The sequence below is a fragment of the Ctenocephalides felis genome, unplaced genomic scaffold, assembly GCF_003426905.1.
Source record: "Ctenocephalides felis isolate EL2017-DRISC unplaced genomic scaffold, ASM342690v1 CF-g0.4_SCAFFOLD_01492, whole genome shotgun sequence".
Taxonomy (NCBI): Eukaryota; Metazoa; Arthropoda; class Insecta; order Siphonaptera; family Pulicidae; genus Ctenocephalides; species Ctenocephalides felis.
In genome coordinates this window covers 59,703,871-59,722,103 of record NW_020537646.1, presented here as the reverse complement: position 1 = coordinate 59,722,103, position 18,233 = coordinate 59,703,871, and the positions used below count along the sequence as shown (strand labels likewise).

At 30.9% G+C, this 18,233-nt stretch overlaps 2 protein-coding genes and 1 long non-coding RNA gene across 3 annotated transcripts; 2 read left to right on the top strand and 1 right to left on the bottom strand.

The window, feature by feature from the left end:
- The first annotated feature begins 914 nt into the window (after window positions 1–914).
- Window positions 915–1,654, top strand: LOC113370731. Its single transcript, XR_003366611.1, has 3 exons — window positions 915–956; window positions 1,030–1,456; window positions 1,520–1,654. It is a non-coding gene; the product is annotated as an uncharacterized LOC113370731 (long non-coding RNA).
- A 6,899-nt stretch (window positions 1,655–8,553) lies between these two features.
- Window positions 8,554–9,732, top strand: LOC113371459. The gene has a single exon (XM_026612083.1). The coding sequence runs from the start codon at window positions 8,554–8,556 to the stop codon at window positions 9,730–9,732; it is 1,179 nt and encodes a 392-aa protein (XP_026467868.1).
- Window positions 9,733–12,441: 2,709 nt separating this feature from the next.
- On the bottom strand, window positions 12,442–13,641 carry LOC113371457. The gene has a single exon (XM_026612082.1). The coding sequence runs from the start codon at window positions 13,639–13,641 to the stop codon at window positions 12,442–12,444; it is 1,200 nt and encodes a 399-aa protein (XP_026467867.1).
- Between the last annotated feature and the right edge of the window lie 4,592 nt (window positions 13,642–18,233).

Here is an 18,233-nt window from a genome sequence, read left to right as displayed (position 1 = left end):
ATGAAGAAATCCAACAAAAAACAAACAACTACAAAAGAAGAATTGACGAACACCCAAATTACTTGGCACACAAAGTATTCTCAGAAGCGCGCTCAACAAGGCTAAAACGAAAATTTCCCAATGATCTCATAAATTTGTAAACGCTAACATTATTATTATTATTATTATTATTATTATTATTATTATTAATAATATTATTATTATTATCTTACTATTTCTATAATTGTGATTTTGTTGTATTTTATTATTTTTCTAGTATTATTTTCTTATTCAGAAATTTTATTTATGTTATTTATTAATTTTATTTTTATTATTATTTGCTTTTTGCTTATATTTTATATCAAATCATATTACGGATATTATTTTCATATAAATTCTATCCTTTGCACTTTTATTTATTTAAATTTATGTTATTATTTATCAATATTACTAGATGTTAATAATTTAACAGTTCCCAGTAAACCACAAACGTCACATAAAGTTAAAGTAACGTAGCACAGAAGAAACGTTGTTATGTATTCTATGGTTACGTTAATAAAACGTAAATGTTACGTTTAATTATAACCTTTAAACGTTAATGCATGGTTTTCTTCATAACGTAACCGTTCAGTTACACTGTTTTGTAAGTTTAACATACAAAATGGACGGTGTGGTACAGCTGTTTCACAAAACTGTCAAAAAGATAGGTTACGTGTTCTACTCTTTTATATATGCGAGACTCTATGCACGAAGTCACAATTGAAAGTTATTCGTGACTCTATATATTTTACTTTTCTGCTATGACTTATGACTCTAATGGACGCTTCATATTGAAAATCTTTTGACAAGCAAATTATTTCATTCTTTTGAAGCATTTATTTAATCATTATTTATATGATTAATGTTTTATATGATTAATGTAGAACGTATTAGTTATGCAGTGTGCAGTTAAAATGTTTAAAATGGAATCGATCAAGGTAAGTATAAATATAAAACATGTGTAAATTATTTTAATTTATATATTATTATAATAATGATTTTTTTTTTCAGTATATAGTTGGACCTTAATGGAAATTCTATTCGCGTATTTTGTTATTTGTAGATGTTTTCATCAAATGTATGTTTATCAAATAATAATTAAATTCTACAAAAAAATCATAACCTCAATGATTATTGCAATGTTGAGTCAAAAGGTTAGTAAAAATGAGATATACAAATACAAATTTAATATTTGTAGCCCCTTCAGTAACAATAATATAGTTCGGCTAAACAGGAACAAAAACTAATACAATGGTTTTCAACTGAAGAAATATAATGACTCAGAACATAATAAAGATATTTGCTCAAATAAAGAATATGAATGCAAAGTTAGAATATAAAATAATAATCCACCATCATCACGAAAAAATGATTTGAAGAAGAATAAAATTTTTTACAGCATTAAATGATGACACTTGTGTCATGTGTCATGGAATTGGTATACCCCATTATGATAGTTAGAGATGATTAGATGATTTAGTATTAATTTTTTATGATTTAGTTTTAGCAAAAATATGATTTAAAAGTCGGTGGATGAAATTCGGCTGAACTGACAAGAAACAATTAAGACAATATTTGAGCAATACATTCATAAAGGAATTAGCTGCACTTTGTTCCTAATAAATAATGAAAGTAAATAGAGGTAATTAGAAGTATTGTTACAATTTATATTAATAATCACAATATTTCCGAATCATAACCTTCTATTGTTTTTACTTCAGCAAAAATATATTTAAAAATTCAGAGACTAAAATCTTCTTTATTGTCTAAAGTGTAATTCGATGAAGAATTAATATGTTTTTGGTATTGTTGAAAGGACTACCTAGCTGTCAATAACTTGAAAATAATGAATATTTTTAGAGGTAATGTTACAAAAAATTTAAATCAATATTATCAATAAACAATTTGTAGAAATTGTTTCTAACCTGTTTGGTTCTGTTTTAGATACATTTACAAACAGAAAGCAGTGAAATGGTTTCAATTTGATAAACAAAGGTTGCCAAGAATTTTACACAAGACTTATTTTCAATGGTTAAAATTTTATAATCAAAATAAAACAGTTAATTCCATCCTGTTAAATAGAAATTTGTTAGAATTGTTATTTATTGTTTTAGATTAATCAAATTTTTAAAATCCAAATTTATATTCTGTAGTTTTGTAATTTTAAGTATATGTTATGTAAATTTTGTAAATTCTTAATTAAAATATGAAATAAAATTAATATAAAAAATGGTTTTTATATTTACAGCAAATTCTATTAAATTTTTAAGTTACATCAAAGACACCTACACGTTAATTTAGTAATTTAGAAACGTAACAAAAACGAAACCGTTCCGTTTTCGCGCAATTTGGAAACGTTACAAAAACGAAACCGTTACCTTTTCGCGTAACAAAACAGGCCGTTACGTTTTTGAGGCGGAAATAGATACGTCTGTGTTTTGTGATTTACTAATAGATACTTTTGTGGTTTACTGGGTATATATATATATATATATATATATATATATATATATATATATATATATATATATATATATATATATATTTAAACTGAGTTAAAAAGTCGGGCGATACACCAATAAAAATAGTATGAGAGTTTTTTGAAAGTTTATTTAAAATCCATACGTTTTGGCTAGCATTCTAAATCGAATGAGACAAAATTTGGAAAATGTATGTGTGTGTGTGTGCGTGTACATCAACAAATTTTTTGCCGTAAATCGCCGTTTTCTCAGAGATGTCTGGATCGATTTCAAAAATTTAAAAGCAATTTGATATATCTCGATGAGGACTATCGTTTGTCAGTGCGACGATCGGCCAAGACATTTCTTTATAAATAGCAGAAAAGTGAAACATTTTTCGTAAAACATATATGTTTTAGCCCGCAATTCTGAATCGATTATGAAAATTCAAAAACCGTTCGAAAGATATTGGCCGGGCCGTTTTCTTGTAATAAAGTGTTGAAAAAATTTTTTCTACGATTATTATTATTATTTTTTTGACGGTAGATACCATAGTCTTCTAGATCATACTAAAATATTTCGGCCCTACGACAATTGGTTTAACTTTAAAAATTCGTCAAAGTTTGCAAAAATTGGTATCGTTTTCCGGTACCTTTCATCGACGTTTTCTCAGAAACGCCTGAACCGATTTCAGAAATATAAAAGCCATTTTATGTATCTTGATGAGGATTATCGTTTGTCAGTGCGACGATCTGCCAAGCCGCTTCTTTATAATTTAAAAAAAATGTGTTAAACTTTTTGTCCACGTTTAAGCTCATATTACCAAATCGATTTTAAAAACTGTTCGAAAGATATTGGTTGGGAATGATGCTGATTAGTTTTAGGTGAAAATCTACCGAGCCGTTTTCTTGTAATTAACTGTGGAAAAAAATTTTTTAGCCGATTTTTATGGAACTTTTTTTAGCGATATATATCATGGACTTATAGAACTTACTGTAATATTACGGCCTTACGACAAGTAGTTTAATTTTAAAAATTTATCATAGTTTGAGAAAATGAGTAGTTTTTTTGACGTTAGCTAAAATTAAAATTAGATTTACTTGGTATAACGATAGAGTACTTGGTCTTAATGAACATACTAAATCATTAAAGTCCTACTGGTTCAATTATAAAAAATATTGATTTTTGAATATTAGATTTTAGAAAATACTACGTGTTAATATGTTGCTTCGTTTTTAATTATGTATAATAAGTCCACTCAAAATACTTTTAATTACTCATAAATTAATTTATTTCTTATTGATTAAGTCGATTATTTACACATATCGGGAAGTTCATGTAACTTGCCTCAAGGCTAAATACCTATACCAACTAGTTTAACATCACAAATGGTAAAACACACTGATAAACATGATAACTTAACAAGTTGTCGAAACTATGTATTTACTGTTTGGAGTTTGAGATAGAATGTCACATTTTTTCTTAAAAAACTCAAAAAGCGATGGGATCTTGTATTTGCCCAGAAATTTTGACACGCTATTAAGGAACCATGTGTTAATCTCGTTCAGGGCCGTATTGTCAAAACGTTTGTTTATGACTTTGTCGTTATGTAATAGTAAAAACAACCCCTCAACAAATCTTCTTTTAATTAGGCTCTCTTTAAAATGTAAAATTTTAGGGTTGAAAAAATCTATATTATGGTTTAATTTAATATGATCAGTTAACATCGTTTTATATTGCTTAGGATTCTTTCGCAAATGACACCTATGTATGACTCCAAGTCTAAATGGCTTTTATGGTCAGTGAGGTCATTTTGTTTGTTGAAAATGTACTTGCGTCTGTTATTTATGACTGAGTTAATTATGTTTGTAGGATACGAGTTATTTTTTAGTGTTCTTATTATCAGGTCAATGTTGGTGTCCCAGAAATTTTTATCAGATAATAGTATGGCGTGGTCTGTTAAATTTATTATTGTTGCTATTTTCACTTTAAGAAGGTGGTATGAGTGGTAATTTATGTATCGTCCGGAGCTAGTCGGTTTCTGGTACCAGTTAGTAATTAAACGGTGGTCATTTGTACATATTAGTCTAGAAAGCTAATCGAATTCATTTTTTATGTAATATGGGGACTGTTTTGTGATTGTTATCTTGATGTTACTAATGTACTTGTATATTTTGTATAGCGAGGAATTTATGTCTGAAAGGATCAGTTTATAAGGTAGGTTTGTTTTGTGTATTTTAAGAAGGCCGTATAATCTTGGAAAATATGGTTGTAAATTTTTTAGGTTTGTAGCTTTTGTGATTTGTTTATTAGTAACTAATTTGTCTACAAGTTTATGACAGGAGCAGCTAATGTGTTTGGCTGGGCCGTTATTTATGGTCATTCAGGTACTGGTGTCCGAAAGTGATTCTTAAATCATTTTTCTTAAATTAAAATTGTTAGGAAAATTGAGAACGGCAAAATTTAGGCCTAGTGCGAAAATGTATCGAAGTCTATCTGGGATCTCAATGGATGAAAAGTTTTTTAGCCAATTGCTGATGACGTTTTCATCTAAAGTTATTTTACTATTCAATTTTATATTGTAATAATTTGTTAAATTTATTTTTTTAAGATTGTTATAGGTTTATGGAATGCTTATTGTTTTTAATATTTTCGAAGTGCAGAAAATCGTTAACTATTTCGGACTCATTTTCTAATGCACAATCCACATAATTTACACAGTTTAACTTACCATCTTAAGGGGTTACAATCACTGTAGATTTTTCGAACAAAAAAAAAAAAAATAAGTTTAAAATAACTTCGAACCCTTTAGAATCTGAGGAAAAATATTTTATACCTAAAATTTTTTTTGTTTACTTGTAATTATGAGCTTTTATCCATGCGCTTTGGGCTGCTCCGAATTGACACCGCTCAAATACATTAACAAAAAACATTATAAAACAAAATTGTAAATTGTATTATCTTGAGTATACTGATATATGTTATTAAACATTTATATTGCATAAATATACTGTAAAGGCATTTTCAAACAATATATGTTCAGTACAGAGTCAACACATATAAGGGTTGACTATATTGCGGCTGATATTGCTGGGAATAATTTCAACGATAACCTAAGGAATATTTTATAAACAATAATAGTTTTGGAGATTAATATTAGCATCTAAACATGTAATTGTCGTTTACCGTCGTTTTTATTTTTTTTTACAATTATATTTTATTTTGTTACTTTAAAGTACAATAAATAACTATCTTTAATAACATGATTTTATTACTTTTTCTTCCGCCCGAAAAAAGGCAAAAACATACGTTTTTTTGGCTGATACAGTGGTGTACCTCCTTAAAAACAAATGCCTGCTGTTGAAATTGAATAAAAAATTGCACAAGACACGTGATTGATTTGATGGTTTCTAATTGAAATGTTAGGTAACGAATAACTTATTTTTTACTTTTTTCGCAATTTCACAGTAAACACAATGTCGGTTTGTCACTTGAAATTAACTGAGCAGAGAACAAAGAGTATCTGTCAAACTATGTATCTACCGGCGCCATCTACTTAAAATATTGGTTTGTAGTACATGCTAAATATCAGAGATGACGCTGTATGTGAAAAAAGAAGAAATATTTCCGCTTTTCTCTTTATTGGATGTAAAAAATCAGACTTCATCATCAGACTCAAAAAAATCATGACTTTCCAACACTATTTCCTTCCATTAACAAGTTTCAAAAAGTGGATAATTTTTAAACCAGAACATCTGGTGTGACCGTCGCTGTAACATTGTAAAATATTATTACATACAACGGTCAGGAAAAGGTTTGTTAATCTCGTAAACATGGACGATCCTGCCCAGGCTCGACGGCTCATATAATTAGGTTATAAAATATGTCAATAAAATGTATTCCGTCGGGCCTGAAATTAAAATGAATATTCAGTCTAGCATAAACAGGCAAAGAATAAAAAGGTGTTTTGTAAAATAGTATATAGAATAAAATTAAGGTGAATATAAGAGAAGTTTCATTTTCTAAAACAATCATCGTGGGGATTTTGCATTTCGTCGATTAATAAAAATTACAGTCCACTATCGAAGCATCAACAACGGCGTCATGTAAATCGCTCCATTTGGTCATCTTCGAACCAGATTTTTAAAGTTGATTTTAATCAACGTTTTGAACCACGCATTCAAGCTTTGGACAGACCAGTTATCAAGACAAAAGCTTATTACTACTGACTAATAAATGTATCTAAATAACTGAGTTTAAATTAAAAGTGATTGTGAAAGTGAAACCGTAAAAGTATTCAAAACTTATCTTACAAATACACCTAATAATATTAAAATTGTTGTGTGCAGTCAGTTAAGCATTGACAAAGTTATCGTTGTTGTAAAGACGTGTAATTTACGGTGAAATTAAGGGACGCTTTTGCTGCATTTGCTCGAATCCATTACTGATTCGAAGCACCGCCGTAATCCAATACTGATACGATAGCGACGCCGGAAGCGACCAGCCTACTATTTTGAGGCATTCACCAGGAACGTGATCTCTCCAGTACGAGTATTTTGGATCCACTCGAAGATACCGCCACGTTTTCCGTCAAATCAACACTACACCAGATAAGCCATAATTTTATTTCATTAAACCTGGACATATTATTGATCGAAATTGAATCTTGCTCTAAGATTTTGGGCCAATTTCGTAAATCCTTAGGTTATTAATTGTTATGAAATATTTTATTATATTAGTTATTATAAACATTACTAATGATTGGTTTATATATTTGTTAATTTATTTACACCACAACTTATGTTATTGATATGCTAGACTCCAATTTTAATATTATCAAATTAGAATTGTTAAATAATCAATTAATTATAGATTTAAATTCTGATATAACCGCTGATATTGCATAACGCCTATTATACGCAAAATTTTGTATCGGTTTGCGCTTCCCCATGAGAAAATTAAATTAAGTTATCTTGAGTTCTAAAAACAATTAAAATGGCAGAACTTAAAAAACTTTTAAGAAGACAACAAAGCTTCAAATCTTATCTTGAAAGGTTAAATAAAGATAATTGAGATCAACATTCTTCAGAAATGATAAAAGGTATTAAAAGCATGTTTGACAATAGATTCGCGGAGTACGAAAAGGTTAGGGCAGCCATCCACGACTCGCTTGACGAGCAGGATGAAGATGTTTTAATAGATAATCTTTACCTAAAGCTAACCATTAAATTCACGCATCACATAGACAATTCAAATAGTACACAAAATAATAGTAAAAATTGTGTTAATTCAGCCATAAAATTACCGAATATTCAAATTCCAACTTTTGATGGTAAATATAATAAGTGGATTAGTTTTAGATACTTATTTACATCCACAATCCACAATAATATCAATTTATCGGATGTCGAAAAACTATACTATTTGAAATGTCATGTGTCGGGAGAAGCTGCCGCTATAATTAATAATATAGCCCTCACTGACAATAATTACTCTGAGGCATGGGCTTTGTTATCTGCAAAATTTGAAAACACGTGTATAATTGCCTATTCACATTTACAAAAAATTATGGATATTCCATCGTGTTCGAAAGGTACATACGAAATTTTAAAATCTTTTTTGAATATTGCACAGCAAAATCTAAATTCTCTCAAAGCGTTGGGCATAAAAGTTGAAAATTGGGACTTTTTAATGGCCTTTTTATTATTAAATAAATTAGATAGGTACAGATACCAAAATAAAATTTAATACCTTTGCATCACAAAAGGAATTGCCGACTGTATCGGAACTTTTTAAGTTTTTGGAAAATAGTTGTTTGGCGTTGGAGCTTTCTCGTAAGTTAGACATAGACCCGGACAAAACTAATTTCAAACGAAAAGCTTTGGTTTCGGTTTCAAATATTCAAGCAATAGTTTGCAAACTCTGTACAAATGCACATCATCTTTCTACATGTAACAAATTTATTGAAAAACCAGTTTCAGAAAGATTAGTTTTTATTCGCGAAAATAAAATGTGTTTAAAATGTTTAGGTGACGGACATACAATCCAATCATGTAAATCAAAATATAAATGTAAAATGTGTCATAAACCTCATAATTCTTTATTACATTTAGAACAGAGTCTGCAAACTAAAGCAAATAACCCGCAATCTCCCGGGCCGTCTGCTGCGGTATTACCTGCATCACAAGTTTTGAATGCTAATTTAAATAACACGTGCGCTCTATTACCGACTATTTGCTTATTTGTCAAACATATTTCGGGGGAAAAAATTCGTGTACGGTGCATTCTAGATACGGGTTCAGAAATAAATATTATTACCCAAAAGTTAGTGAATTCTCTAGGTATAAATACCGTTCCAAGCTCCGTACAGCTGACTGGAGTTAATGGCATCAATATAAATGGCGATTCAATTGCACGCGTATCGATTTCAAACGAGTCTTCTAGTTTTTCAAAAGAGTTATCGTTCGCCATATTAGAAAAAATTACAAACAAAGTACCTTCGAATTACATAAATTCGTCCCAGCTAAATTTACCTGTAGATGTTACTCTCTCGGACCCGCAGTTTTATATACCTGGCGATATCGATACGTTAATCGGGGTCGGTTCATTCTTTGAAATCTTAAGGGGCGAAAGCATATCGTTAGGACATAATTTGCCGGTTTTACAAAATTCAGTGTTTGGGTGGTTTGTTTGCGGATTAGCCTATCCGAACAATGGGAACTTGCCAAATTATAAAAGAACGTTTATTGTAAATAATCTTACATTAAATAAAGCAGTTTCGAGATTTTGGGAGATAGAAGAGATTAATCACGAAGAAATTCCAAACTTAGACGATAGGTTATGCGAAGAGAATTTTGTAAATAACGTAACTAGAAATATAAATGGTCGATACACCGAAGCTTTACCATTAAAACCAAATGCTTCAACAGCTATAGGCAAATCATTGCAACAAGCAAAGCGTAGATTTTTACATTTAGAAACTCGCCTAAACAAAAATGAGAATTTGAAACGACAATATTGCGATTTTATTAATGAATATATTAAATTAGGGCATGCTTATGAAGTTCCTAATTTCGCACAAAATATCTCACAAAATTCATTTGCATATTACCTGCCCCACCACGCGGTTTTTAAAAATGGGTGTGACAAAATCCGAGTTGTCTTTGACGCGTCTGCGAAAACATCAACAGGCATTTCTTTGAATGACGTTCTTTATACAGGACAAAAATTACAACAGGATATTTTTACTGTCTAACTGCGATTTAAGCCCGGTGCGCACGACGCTAGTATTCCTTGTAACATGATTTCTATCGTAACAGGATTTCTAGCGAGCAAGAATTTTGCGCCAGATTTTCACTTATTTTATTATTAATATTAATTTCGTGAATTTTCAAATATATTATTATAAATATATACTGTGAATTTCACAATTTATATTTTATAGGTCTAAAATACACTAATGCTTATAAGTGTACAAACAGGGAATTGTATGAATAGTAAACAAAAACATGTATGTATCGCATCTGATTAGAATTAGGTGAAACAATAATAATTAAAAGATAATAAAATGCTTCAGTTTAAGGGGCACAACTAGTGTGAAATTTTCAAAAAGTCGAATTTTCAATTTTTTCATATTTTGATAGGTTATACCTTTAAAAATAACATACCATAATTTCAAATCAATATCTTAAATAGTTTTTGAGTCACAGCCATTTGAAGAGTATATACATAGTATATAGTATAACGATCATTTTATCTTTAAACGCGTTTTTCTCGAAACAGCATTTTTCGAATTTGCTGCAGCGATTCCTCAAAAACAAATGATCCGATCACTATCAATTTTATTTGTACATGTTTTATATATAGTTCTCCGTAAAATAAACTATCGATTTTTTGATAGGATCAAAAATCGAATTTTGACAGTCCAAAAACTTTTTTTTAAAAACGCCGCCATTTAATCAATTTTTGATTTCTGTTTTATCGTAGTTCATTTTGCAGACAATATTATCTAGTTTAACAAATTTTTTTTTTTTGGATTTGATCCACGTAGAAGGCCGATATCACTGCAGCAGTGAAGGGCCTTTTTTGTGCCGTTGGAGATCGACAATAACATAAAAGATATTTGGTTTTTTTCTTCAAAAATTTTGAGATGTGCTGATTAGTTTTTGGCAAAGGCAGGTCCAGCAATTACAGAGATGAAGAGCAATGAGTGCAAAAATATAAATTGAGTTTTTGAGAGAACGGAGCATCCGATTTGAATGATCTAAAAACATTCAACTAGTAATGATTGGGAGAAGTGGTAATTAGTTTTTGGCAAAGGCAGGCCCAGTCATTTCGAAGATATAGAGCTAAATGTGCAAAAGATGGCAGTTTTTGAGAGAACTAAGCGTCCGATTTAAATGATTTAAAGAACTTTCTGCTTGTTTTAACGAAATAATTGATTTTGGAGAAAAAAATTGTTTAAAATTTTTTTTTCAAAAATTTTTTTTTTCGAAAAAAAATTTTTTTTTGTATATCGAAAATAATTCAGATTTTTATTTTAATTCTGTTCTAATATTCTTTACACAAATAATTTCAACTTTCCAATTCAGTTTATATAATTCTTATAAATATTAGACAATGTTACAATATTTATAAAAATCTATTTTAAAACATTTAATATTCCTCGATCATTTCGTTAGTGTACGGGAAGTTCCAGCAATTTGCCTTAAGGCACGATGCCATACACCCCACTATTTTTTTTAATTTTGAGTATTTTTGCAAATTTCGAAATTTTTGAAATAAAACGATTTGATTTTTTTTTTAATTTTTTGGAAATTTTGAAATTTTTTGATATTTCAGATAAAATTACGAAAATTTGAATAAAAAATACATATTTAAATTTTTTCGGAAATTTGAATATTTTAAAATTATTGAACTGCCTTTCCTAAACTAATCATTTATTCACGCCGCTATGTATACACAAATATCTATTTACAAAATAAAAACTAAACGCTTTCAAAATCGAAGTACATGAATCAAGTACGCATTGATATTTACGTGACAAAATACAGCTGTCCTATTGGACACTGAAGGTATCGGTCACGAGATAGTTCATCTCTCGGCGAATAGGACATGCTCTATTCCTAAAATACGGCAGGAATTTGCGAGGACATAAGTTGTTATGAAATCAAATTCCGAAGTTGCTAAGGCAACGTTTTTACATAGAAATTATGATGAGTATACCGCCGTTGTGAATACGTGAAATCTAGCAGGCCAGATCGCAAATTATGTCGCGCAAGATCGTAAATTATGACTTATCATGTCGTTGCTAGAGTAACAACCAAACAAAAACTGTCCAGCATGAAAACTGGCGTCGTGTGCACCGGGCTTTAGATCGTATAATTATGTAATGACCGCGGATATTGTAAAAATGTTTCGGCAAATTCGCGTCAAGGAAGAACATCAAAATTTGCAACAAATTTTATGGCGTGAAAATGTTCATGACAATTTTTTTTTTTTTTTTATTTTATTAATGGCATTTGACCGTGTGGTCATTTAGCCTCTTATTACAAAATGATATTTTACAAATTTATAACTTTCAGAGAAATATACATATTTTACAAATTGTTTACAACATAAGATTGTGATTTAATTCATAAAACCTTAATAACTAATACTTAATAACTATAATTTAATGTTACATTTTTGTAAAAAATTAACAAAAATTTTATATATATTTTCATCATTAGAGGAAAAGGCTATTGTGGTGTTAATAGGAAAAATGAAATTATATTTATACAGTTCTTGTAGTAGGGATGTTCTTTGACTAGCATAGAGTTTGCACTTCCAGAAGATGTGGTCAAGATTGTGTATTTCCAAACCGCACGAACAGAAGGGATCTTTTGCCATACCTATTCTAAAAAGATGAGATTTGCAAAATGTGTGTGCAGATCTAATACGATTGATGATGGTTATTTCGTTTCTAATTAAACCTGGATTTGGCAAACCATGTACTGAAAGACACTTTTGGTTTGCAACATTTAAATAAGGTTCCTTTTCTGTCTTCCATATCATATTCATTTTGCCATAACCTTAATCCTTGTTTCCTTACCCAGCTTTTAAGATCAGTCGCAGGAGCCTTTCTTGAAGGAAAAACTGATAAACAGGCTTCTTTTGCAAGTCCATCCACATATTCGTTTCCACGAATGTTGGAATGCCCTTTTATCCATATTAATTTGAACTCATATTTATTTGCTAAGATACTTTCTATTTTGTGGATAGTGTCAAATATTAAAAAATTGCAATTTTGTTTAGGATGGTTTAGAGCCAGAAGTGCAGATTTACTGTCAGTTAGGATTATGGTTTTTGAAGTCTTTTCTTGTATAACGAAGTCTAAGGCAGCATTAATACCTGTAAGTTCTGCCGAAAAGACTGAGGCAAAACCCGGCAAATTGAATTGTAAATGTTTAACTCTATTAGGCACATACACAGCACATCCAACTTTGTTTTCTAACTTGGAACCGTCAGTGTAGATAACCGTAAAATCTTTCCATTCCGTATCTAACCAATTGTCAAACTCCCAGTTTATTATATTTTTGTTAGAATAACCTGTCGTATAATTGAAATCATTCAACCCTATATATTTCTTGGGAAATGAGTATTTCCAAGAATGACTATGATACGGAAGTTTGTCATTTGTAATTATTAGATCTTCTAAAGGTTTCAAATTATAAAAACCAGTTATTAACGGAGGTGTAGGTCTGTTTCTCCAATAGTTCGCTCTAAAATGCAGAACAGCTAGATCTTCCAATTGCTTCGGGATTCGAGCTGAATCCGAGTTGAATTTTTTAATTAAAAATCTATTGGTTAATATTTGTTTCCTAATATTCAATGGAGTTTCCCCGGCTTCCGCTAAAACGGCAATGCGAGGAGTTGACCTTATAGTTCCCAAACACAATCTTAAAGCCGAGAGTTGAGCCTTATCTAACATTCCTTGTATATTAGTTGAGATTCCTCCGTAAATGATGTATCCGTAATCAATATGAGATCTAATTATGGATTTGTAGATAGCCAAACATGAACTTGGGTGGGCTCCCCAGTCAGTTCCAACCAATCTTCTAATGATGTTCTTACCTACTTCACATTTTTTGACCACCTCTTCTACGTGCGCCCGGAAGGTCATCTTTTTATCAAAGATAACCCCTAAAATTTTCAGACTATCGTATATCTTACAGTTCCAATTTCCCATATTGATTTCTTGAGGGTAAAGGAATTTTCTGTGCCTAGTGAACAGGATCCCCTTTGTTTTGATCAAGGAAAGGTTTAAGTGGTTGGACCTCATCCATTCTGAGACACCTGTGATCGACCGCTTCATTTTGTGAATGCATTCCTCAAGCGAGTTGCAAGAAATATACAAAAATAAATCATCAGCATACTGTAGTTTCCTAACATCGTCTTGGGTTCCTGCAGAAAAATCCGACATGTAAATATTAAATAATAATGGACTCAAAATCGATCCTTGTGGTAAGCCTGTTAGAGCTACTCTGGGACCTATTAATTTATTTTTGTATTTTACATATAGCAACCTATTCGTTAGTAAAAGAATTATCACTTTTATAATATTATGGGAAATATTCAACTTCTTAAGTCAGTTAAGTAAAATGCTATGATCAACATTATCGTAAGCCTTGTGTATGTCCGTCGCTAACAGTAGCAGGTATCTATTATTTGAATTGGATATATGAATGTCATTGGATAAGGTACTTAAGAGGCCATTTGTGCCTTGACCTCTTCTAAAGCCAAATTGGTTATGATTGAAAAGAGACTTATTTTCTAAATACCACTCCAGTCTATTCTTGACGATGGCTTCAAATGTCTTGTTCAAGCATGATAATAAAGAGATAGGTCGGTAGGATTCTATCGACAATGGATCTTAATTCGATTTCAAGATGGGAATAATTATAATTTTTTTCCAATCCTCTGGAATCCAGCATGTAGAAAGAATTGAATTAAATACTTCTATGATTAAACATTTTAATGCTATGGGGCTCTTCTTTAGCATAATGTAAGAGATATTATCCATACCTGGCACGCTGTCTTTTTTATTTTTCAATATATTATCTAATTCGTAAAGTCTGATGGGAGAGTTTAAGTCAACGGGACCTTTTTCGCGATTATTTGCAAAATTCAGATTGATTTCATTGGAGACAAAGTCTGGAACGAACATTTTTAGCATGTCTTCGAAGAATGAGCTACAGACGGGATGCTTAGATGAGTTTCTATTATTTTTGTTGTTAAAAATTTTAACTATATTCCATAGCTTTGATGTATTAATATTACTATTGAGTGAGTTTGTAAAATCCATCCACTTTTTTCTCTTTCATGACAAAATTAAATGTTTTAATTTATCTACAGTTACTTATGGAACTGCTTGTGCGCCATCGCTGTCCAACACGATTGATACGTGGATGATATTATTTCGGGTGCAAATTCATTAGAAGGGGCAATAAAGTTAAAGGAGGAACTAATACAACTTTTTAATTGTGGCAATTTTCAATTGCATAAATGGGCTGCTAAAAACAGTAGCATTATTGATTCCGTTTCTTCACAAAATCGCGAAACAAATGCGTTCAATTTAACCGATAATAAAAATATAATTAAGGCTTTGGGTTTACTGTGGGACCCCAAGAAAGATGTATTTCAAATCTTTTCAAATGCTTTAATTCCATCATCACAAATAACAAAGCGCGCCATTTTATCATCTATTGCCAAAATTTTCGACCCTCTCGGCCTTATTTCGCCTAGTGTAGTTTTAGCTAACTTAATAATGCAAGATATATGGCAGCTAAAAACCGATTGGGATGAAGTTGTTGATAGCACTATTATGAACCGTTGGCTCGATTTTGAAAATAATATAATACACATGCAAAATATAATCATTCCGCGTCCGTTATTTGAATTAGACAAAATTGATCGGATTGAAATTCATGGTTTTTGCGATGCCTCCATGAAAGCTTACGGAGCTTGTTTATACATTAAAACTAATTATAATAATAGGGAGCCTACAGTACGCTTATTATGCTCAAAATCTAGAGTGGCTCCGCTTAAATCGAAACCCTACCTCGGCTTGAACTCTGCGCTGCACTATTGTTAACAAGATTATACAAAAATACCGTTAAGTCTTTAAATTTCAAAGTAGATAATAATTATTTTTGGAGTGATTCAAGTATTACCTTGTGTTGGATCATCACGCGGCCAGAAAAATTAAAACAGTTTGTAGGAAACAGAGTAGCGGAAATACAAACTCTTAATAATATAATATGGCGACATGTACCGACAACGGACAATCCGGCCGATTTCATTTCGCGCGGTCATAAGTTAATAAACATGGACTTGTGGTGGTATGGTCCAGCATGGGTTAAATTTGAAACTGACTCCTGGCCGTCAATTTTTAAAGTAACGGATAATATCAATTTTGAAGTTCCCGAACAAACAGTTCAAAGAAAAATAAATACTTGTGCACAGAGGATGGACGACATGTTCTTACGATTTTCTTGTTTTAATAAACTCCAACGCGTAATGGCTTATTGCATTAGGTTTATTAAAATCTGCAAGAATAAGACTGTCGGACCGCTGACAGTAACCGAATTACAAGAATCATTACACCATATTGTTAAAATCGTTCAAAAACAAAATTTTGAAAACATTCTCAAATATTTGAATAGCGGATCTGCTAGTACAAAAATAGATAAACAGATTTTAGGTTTAAATCCATTTTTAGATGAGAAGGGTCTATCACGCGTTGGGGGTCGAATACAAATGACAAACATAGAATATGAACAAAAGTTTCCATTGTTATTACCAGCAGATAATCATTTAACAAATTTAATTTTAAAACGGTCCACAGACCGTTCCAGCTAATGTTAGACTGCAGTTTTGGCCAATCAAAGGTAGAATGGCAATAAAACGTATAATCAAAAATTGTGTACGCTGCTTTCGTTTTAATTCTACTAGTTCTCAGCAGATAATGGGAAATCTACCAATTGAACAAGTATCCATAGCCTGTCCTTTTTTAAATACCGGAGTAGACTATGCAGGCCCAATCAATTTGCGTACAAGTCGGCTACGAAAAGCACCGCAAATAAAGGGCTACATAGCACTTTTTATTTGTTTTAGTACAAAAGCCATACATCTGGAACTAGTTACCAGTTTGACAACCGACGCATTTATAGCTACTTTGAAACGTTTTATCTCGCGCAGAGGCAAAAGCAGTAAAATTTTTTCTGACAATTAGGCGCTAGGCATGAGTTACATAAACTGTATAATTTGTTTAAAAATGAGCATAGTAGAAAAGAGGTGATTAATGAGTGGAAATTTAATCCACCCCACGCACCACACTTTGGTGGTTTGTGGGAAAGCGCGGCAAAATTAATTAAGCATCATTTGCGAAGAGTAGTGGGAGAAACTTGTCTAACTTACAAAGAATTTTCCACGGTTTTAACCCAAATAGAAGCAATAGTTAATTCAAGGCCAATTACAAGTATTTTTGATGACAGAAATGAACCCACGTTTTTAAGTCCCGGACATTTTTTGATAGGTGCGCTTACCGCATTTCCGGAACCCAGCTTAATCGACGTAACGTTAAGTAGATTATCACTTTGGCAACAACTTAATCAATTAAAAGATAAATTTTGGAAACGTTGGCCCATAGAGTATCTCGGCCAGCTTCAGAGTCGTTACAAATGGAAAACTTCATCAAAAAATTTAAAAGTAGACGACATAGTTCTTTTAAAGGAAGATAATTTACCTCCACTAAGCTGGTTACTGGGTCGCGTTATAGACACTGCAATCGGCAAAGATAAAAATGTGAGAGTAGCTACAGTAAAAACAAAAAATGGTATATTTATGAGGCCAATTGTTAAATTGTGCCCTTTACCAGTAGGAGATGTAGAATAGAATTTTTTTTTTCTCATAAAATAAATATATTACTGTACTTTCATTATTTACACAGTACAATTATTTTAAAATTAGTATTAAGAATTATGTTCTACTATAAAATTCATATTGGTATTTGTCAATAATCCTTTTTTTTATATAAACTGTTGTGATCAAAACATTCACATAATTTCACAATTACTTTGTAATTTTAATTAGTACATAATTTCATTGTAAAATTACATATTTATATACATACTGATCTTAACTATAAGTGAATAATTAAGGCGGCGGAGAATGGATAATTTTTAAACCAGAACATCTGGTGTGACCGTCGCTGTAACATTGTAAAATATTATTACATACAACAGTCAGGAAAAGGTTTGTTAATCCCGTAAACATGGACGATCCTATTATATTCTAGTCTAATATTCAGTCTAGCATAAACAGGCAAAGAATAAGGAGGTGTTTTGTAAAATAGTATATAGAATAAAATTAAGGTGAATATAAGAGAAGTTTCATTTTCTAAAACAATCATCGTGGGGATTTTGCATTTCGTCGATTAATAAAAATTACAGTCCTTTATCGAAGCATCAACAACAACGTCATGTAAATCGCTCCAAAAAGTTAATGAATTTTTTCCTCTTGGTCATTGTTTCTGGCTGGAATTTTATTTGATTGGTTATGGTGATGGGCTCCTGTCTTTATAATAATGTCCAAGTTTTTAGTTAAACCAAAAAAAAAAACGAGTGATTTAAATTATTATTTACTTATTCTATTGAGAAAATATTTTTATCTTTATTATAATTTTGTTTTTAAGAACTATTTTGACACAAGTTT